This window comes from Vigna angularis, chromosome 2, assembly GCF_016808095.1.
Source record: "Vigna angularis cultivar LongXiaoDou No.4 chromosome 2, ASM1680809v1, whole genome shotgun sequence".
Lineage (NCBI taxonomy): Eukaryota > Viridiplantae > Streptophyta > Magnoliopsida > Fabales > Fabaceae > Vigna > Vigna angularis.
In genome coordinates, this window is record NC_068971.1 from 21137728 (window position 1) to 21144406 (window position 6679).

The 6679-nt window shown below is 31.8% G+C and overlaps 1 protein-coding gene across 2 annotated transcripts; it reads right to left on the reverse strand.

Annotated features, from left to right (window-relative positions):
• Window positions 1-1685: 1685 nt before the first annotated feature.
• LOC108329742 (peptidyl-prolyl cis-trans isomerase FKBP62) lies at window positions 1686-6096 on the reverse strand. Of its 2 annotated transcripts, none has more exons than XM_017564101.1 (13): window positions 5790-6096; window positions 5628-5714; window positions 4634-4894; window positions 4465-4539; window positions 4306-4386; window positions 4002-4196; window positions 3806-3898; window positions 3539-3714; window positions 2769-2891; window positions 2544-2690; window positions 2332-2459; window positions 2084-2202; window positions 1686-1927 (listed from the first exon to the last, which is right to left on the reverse strand). In XM_017564101.1, the coding sequence occupies exons 1-12, from the start codon at window positions 5944-5946 to the stop codon at window positions 2091-2093; spliced, it is 1635 nt and encodes a 544-aa protein (XP_017419590.1). In that variant the 5' UTR covers window positions 5947-6096; the 3' UTR covers window positions 1686-1927; window positions 2084-2090. The 2 variants fall into 2 exon arrangements, with proteins under 2 accessions (XP_017419590.1, XP_017419589.1); XM_017564100.2 differs by having other exon boundaries at window positions 2058-2202.
• Window positions 6097-6679: the final 583 nt, after the last annotated feature.

Here is a 6679-nt window from a genome sequence, read left to right on the forward strand (position 1 = left end):
TCCACCTAATTTATTTGAATACAACGGGTGTCTTTTCTATATACTTATAATTATTTCAATTAAAAAATTAAAAGCATTCATATAATTTTAATATTTATTTGTTATTTATTAAGTACATAAATCATCATAAACTAAAGATTTTTATTCGTGACGATTTTGTTTTTAAGAAGCAAATTATGAAGTATGCAAATATAATCTAGTTTTGTTCCTAACTTAGTTCAAATCTGGCATTATTTATCCTGTCAATTAAATAGCCATGTTATCATTATTGTCATACCATCGTTACAAGTACACGGCAAAGATAATTTGTCTTTCAAGAGTTCCCATCTGTTTTAACTTCTATCAATTAAGACAACCAAATCAATCAAATTAGAAAAAATACATATATTATATTTTCATTCAGCTTTAGATTGAAAGGTTTTCTTTTTACCAATAAGGACTTTCAGTTTTTTCATTAAGTTGGTATCTTTTACACATTCAAATGCTTAATGGTTTTCACTTCCTAAAAGAATTACATAACTATTATGCTTGTATCTTGCTTAAATCATTAATCAATATTTTTTTTATATTTAAATCTTACTCTAGTTATGAATAATTATATTTGAATACTTTGTTTAAGAAAAAGAAATAATTTTTTCGTTTCGAAATAGAAATTATTAAAAGTGTGATATTAAACATCTGGAATAAACTTAAATACTATATATATATATATATATATATATATATATATATATATATATATATATATAAAATAAAGTATTAGTGTAAAATTACAAAAGAAAAAAATAGGGAAGGCAAGAACCCCCACCCTCCTCCATAAATGTTTTAGATTACAATAATCGATTTAAGTTTTCATCTTTTTTTACAAGTGAAATTTTTTATAATTTTATATTTTCAATTTTATTACTTTAATGTAATTCAATTTAAAGATAAAGAAAAATGTAAATTGAAGCAAATTTTTAGCTAATTTTATAAATAATGTGTAATTCAATGAAGAATAATAATATCAAGAACGTCAAAGTAGAAAAAGTACAAAAGATTAAAATCTCAGATTTCAAGTTGTTTTGGTATCAAAATTTTTACATTTTTATTCTAGTAGTATCCAAGTAATATATATATATATATATATATATATATATATATATATATATATATGTATTCTACCTATAAAAGTAACCAATTATATTAAAAACTCCAATGTTATAATTTTACTTTTACAAAAAATAGAAATAGTTGTAAACTTTATATGTACTTTAATATTGCAAAAAAGTACTTGACAGATCTTTCTTGTAAAGTTTTCTATTTTACCACTCAGATTTATTTAAATTCCATTGTTCCTCCTTTTCTATATGGGATAATTTTGGCTGGCTAGGAAACAATACAGCAGGAAGGATTTAAATGGAGAAGCTACTTTGAACTGTAATAATTAGATTTCAAGGATGGTCTGGTTAATGATATAACAGTGGCGGAGTCTTACAAAATTATCAGATTCGTTATTTGTCTTCTCAAGGCACCCTCATTACTATTCAACATTGTCGGGAAGGTGTGTGCCACTTTTATGTTACAAAATGACTTCGGATAATGGCTGTATGATTTTTATATCCGTCATCCAAATTCATTTGTATTATAATTAATAAAAAATGTTTTTTTAATTATGTTAAAAATTAACTCTTTTTGGTCTAGTGTAAACACAATACAATCAATTACATTTCTAACTGAAGTTCTCGTACAAATCATTAATTGTGTAAGTCAATTATGTCAACTTTCCATTAATAAATCCAAAATAAATAACCATCAAATCTCCGTAGGCACATACCATATCACCATACCACGAAGATCAAATCCAAGCATCTCGTTCCATTTTGGATGCCATTTAGATTTCGATGTCAGTACCCACGGATTCAATACCATTATTGGTAGCTGGTTTCTGCATGCCAATAATAGTACATCATCAAAGGACAAAATATATATTTATAGCCCCCCACAATGCCACTTATCACATCAACAAGAAAAGGCTTAATTAATTTGGTAATTGATCCAAAAGACATGCAACATACCATAAAAACCATGATGAAATCCTTACATTGCAATCAGGAACCAATCTTTGTCAACTTGTTGATCATATTTCCATAAAACTTTGCCTCCTTTCGATTATTCTCTTTCATCTTTTCCCTCAGAGTTCTGTACTCCAATTTGAGATCCCTGGTTCATGCGTAGAGAGCAATTATATTGCAAGCCAAAAAAAAAATAGTCCATATACAAAGTAACTGATCTCAGTAAATCTCAAATAATGCATGAAGGTCAAAAGAGTAGCTTATTCAAAGCATATACCTGTTATTAGGGTCAATCTCAAGAGCTTTCTTAATGTCAAGTTCAGCCAAATCCAAGTCACTTAGCTGCATATATGCCTGGGCCCTTCTATAGAGGGCTTTCACGTTCGTACTTTCAAGGTCTAACACCTACCAATCCATGCCAAAAGTTATTATTTTTACATAAAAGACTACGTTAGTGACTCCAAAGGAGAGAAGAAAGAATAATAGTACCTTGGTAGACAATTTTTCTGCTTCTTTATAGTCTTTTAATTTCAACTTGCAAGCAGCATTGTTCAGATTGCAGGCAACCTTCAAAGTCTTCGCTAGCTTTTTCTCCTCCTCACCAAAGGAGGAATCATATTCTATGTACTTCACAGCCTACAATAAGTTTTCAGTACATTCACAAAGTGTATCAATGTTAGAAGGTTAAGAAATATATAATCTTTCTTAGATTACCTTTTCATATCTTTTGGATGCTCTTGCGTGTTTACCAGCTTTAAACAACACATTTCCTTCTTCCTTCTTCTTACTGGCAGCTTCAAGTTTTTCTTCAGTATTCAGATCCCAGGACTCTTTCTCCTGTAGGGAGAAAACAGATCTACATTACTACCGATAAAACTGCTTAAATATATAATGCAGAGTACAAAAATGAACAAGTGTGCAAATGTAAAAATGAGTGCCAACAAATCATAAGATTGACTTCCAGATCACTACTCTTATTTCAGAGAGCCAAAAAACTCAATTTTGTAGAATACCATATACTCAATGTCATAAAGAAGTTAAAGGAAATACTTAGGTAACAGCTCTGATCTACCTAGCTGAATTGATTCTTAATCGAGGTCATAGAGCATGCAATGAACTGTTGTACAACACAACTAATCTTGAATGATTGTTCTGTTATGTGTGATTTGCAATGAAAGAATATAAATAATTGAAGGTACAAAAATGAACTCCCAATATGCTCAAATTGGAGAGGGAGAACGGTTGTCTTGGATTCAAAAAATCAGGTACAGAAAGAAATGGGCAATTAAAACGTTCTGGTCTTGGGTAAAACACTAAAATGTAGAGTTATCAAGCTTCTATTCAGTCTTGACCAGTTCTTTATTACATTGCAGTTAAGGGTGTACAGTTGCTTTTTAATTAAAAATCAGAATTTCTTTTTTATAAAAATTAAAACATTAATAAAAGCAAAGGTCAATACTAATTCAACACTGTTACTAACTTACTTTCTCAAATGAAACTAGCTCAACTTCAAAAAACACAGTTGAGTTAGGAGGAACTACTGCCAACTCCTGCTGAGACTCTGATGAACCAAAGGCATACTCAGGTGCAATGGTCAACAATGCAACCTCACCCTTCTTCATAGTCAATACAGCTCTATCAAGTCCATCAACAACTTGTTCTGTTGCACAGATCAAACAATCCCTTTACTGACTAAAAAATAAAATATAGAGGATGAAGACAACTAAGGACACTAGCAGATTACAAGTTACCCTCGTCTGTTTTGAATTCAAACAGCTTCTCTTCTTCATCGTGGCCCTTGCTCAAAAAGGTAGTACCATCTTGAAGCTTACCAGTTAGTTTCACTAAAACAGAAAATGACAAAGATACAGTCAGCAACAGTGTATTAAATGCATAAATAAATAAATATAGCAGTAATAGTCACTATTCAAAATAAATAAGTACTACCTTTCACACTGGCACCCTCATTTGGACGCTCATAACCTTCCCCTTCCTTGAGAATCTTCTTTATGACCTTCTTGTCATCAGTTACTTCCGAAACAGTTTTCCATGAAACTAATTCAAAAGTAATCTCTAATGATGCATTTGGTGGAACAGCACCTTCTTGACCTTGTGCTGGCTTCCCCTTCTCACCAAATCCATCTATGACCCGTCAAAGAAATGAAAACTTCAAATTAGGAAAAAGAGACAGAAAATATCAAGAAGAATGTCAGTCACAGCTAATCACCAAAATACAGTTTAGATAACTTACATTGTGGCTTAACTGTCAAAACCACTTTCTCTCCCTTCTTCATGGTTTTAACAGCCTTTGACAGTGCAGGACAATAATGACCTATCAAGTATAAACATTCACGTCAGATACTCAGTAAAATAAAACAATAATCTGCCAAGAAAGATTGAAGGCACTGACCTTCTCTGACTGTGAACTCCACTCCATCAGACTTTCCTACCAGTTTTCCATCTTCCAGACGAGCTTCATACTTAACTGCATTACCAACACACAACAATTACTTAAACTCAATAAAATTATAATAATTAACACAGAGATCACATAAACTCAATAAAATTATAATATATACCCAATACTTCATCAGGATCCTTAGGATTCTCCCATTTCTCTCCCTCAGTGAGTATCTTTTTAAATATACCACCATCCTTGCATATGTCCTTTACACTAGTCCATGAAAGTAGCTCAACATCAAATTGGAGTGTAGCATTAGGAGGTATTGTTGGAGGGGAACCAGATTCACCATATGCTAGCTCAGGAGGGATGGTAAAAATAGCATTTTCACCTTTCTTCATTGTTTTAATACCTTCATCCCATCCTTTAATTACCTGCCCTGCAGTTCCAACCAAGATGTCAAATATAGATAAATTTGACATGTGTCTAAGATTACTTTCAAGCCATTTTCCCCCTACGGTTAAGAATACAATTTATTGCACATACTTGTTGGATATAAGTATAGGTGTAAAACTGAAATACCTTGAAATATCAATATAACACTAGCAATAAATGAATTTTTAATTTTTATTCTAAATCAGTAATACAACATTCATATGATTTAGAAACGCACATGATTTGGAAATGCACAACTCATCAAAATTCAGATCAGTACGGACTCATTGGGTGTCAGACCACCTTTTCTATGTCTAGTTCCTATTTAAAATAAACGAAAATACTACATAGTTTTAACTAAATTTTTTTTTTTATTTCAAAGCATAGTACAATAAATGATGAAAACAAAATCCAGCATTTTCCACACCGCATCTCCGAAAATAATTATTTGTCAAAAACGGAAGAAAAACCTAGAAACAATTATCTCAATCCCAACATGTCCGAATTAATCCTTCAGTTAAAGCAACAACTGGCACCAGAAGCTCAAACCAGTCCAACATAACACAAAAACCCGCTTCATTTAAAAATTAAAATTCCACAAAAAACAAAACAAAAGATTGCTTAAACAAGTAAAAAAAAATTAATCATGCACACGAGAATTCCACTGTCATTTTCCAACGTTCAGCAAGCAAATTAAAACACAATTAATTCACGATAACACTAGCGAGATCACAGACCTTGTCCAAGCGTGAAGCTGAAGGGAGAATCCCTGCCGCGGCTAGAATCGAACTCCGTTCCATCGAGCAAAGTCCCCGTGTAATGAACTGCAAATTAAAACAAATGAGAAAAAAAAAACAGAAAGGTGAATACAACAGAAGAATTGATGTGATTAGGGTTACCTTTAACTTCGTCGCCGACTTCGGGGGTTTCCCAGCCTTGACCTTCCTTAAGGAGCTTCTTCTTGAGGCCGTTGGAGCCGATCTCCCTCTCCTCGCCGACCTTGTCTTCTCCTAGATCCATTTCCTCGCCGCCGGGAATGTCGAAATCTTCTTCCATCGCTTTCACTGACGCCGAGGAGAGGAAGAAGAGAGTGGAGTTCTAGTCTTGCTACTGAGAAAGAGGTTCTAGAGAGTTCTACAGGCAAGTGGAATGTTTGCACTCGTTTACATTACAAATGAAAAGTGTGCTGATGCGCGATGGGATCAACGGTCAGGATTTCTTTATGGCGAATTGTTTTATTTAAAAGAATATATAATATAAAGTAGTTTTCTTGTTAATTCTGTTAGGACAAGTAATAGATTCATGTCCATGTAGGCTAGTGTGTTATTCTTTGTGTTTTGGCCGGCCTCAGCCCTTTGTTGGATGTTTCCAAACAGATGGATAGAATACAAGAGAGAAGAAGACAAGTAACAAAGAGAGTGAGGTGATACAAAGAAAACGTTTTGTTTGAAATGAAGTAGAGGAAACAAAAGAAGAAAAATAAATTAAAAAGTTTAAATGATCGTATGTTTGACGGAGAAGAGAGAGATTGTAATTTTGATTCAAAATATTACTTTACTTTTGTTTTATTTTTTATTTTATTCATCAATTTTAAAAAATATATTATTAGATTGAAATTTTTTAAGTGAACAAGATTAAGGTATAGATTTAAGTTTACATTTAAATATTTTGTCTAAAAGTTTTTCATAATTTTGACAAAAATAAAAATTACCAAATTTTAGTTATTCAAAATGTATTTCAGAAATATTATTTACAAATGTGTACCATCACATATTATATATATATATAT

What these genes read in the sequence shown, in the direction of transcription:
- LOC108329742 (XM_017564101.1), bottom strand. Translation starts at nt 5,946, where the DNA reads ATGGAAGAAGATTTCGACATTCCCGGCGGCGAGGAAATGGATCTAGGA. An exon ending in TGAATTCAAAACAGACGAGG is followed by an intron (nt 3,715 to 3,805) that starts GTAACTTGTAAT and finishes TCTGTGCAACAG; the next exon opens with AACAAGTTGTTGATGGACTT. An exon ending in CATCCAAAAGATATGAAAAG is followed by an intron (nt 2,691 to 2,768) that starts GTAATCTAAGAA and finishes AACTTATTGTAG; the next exon opens with GCTGTGAAGTACATAGAATA.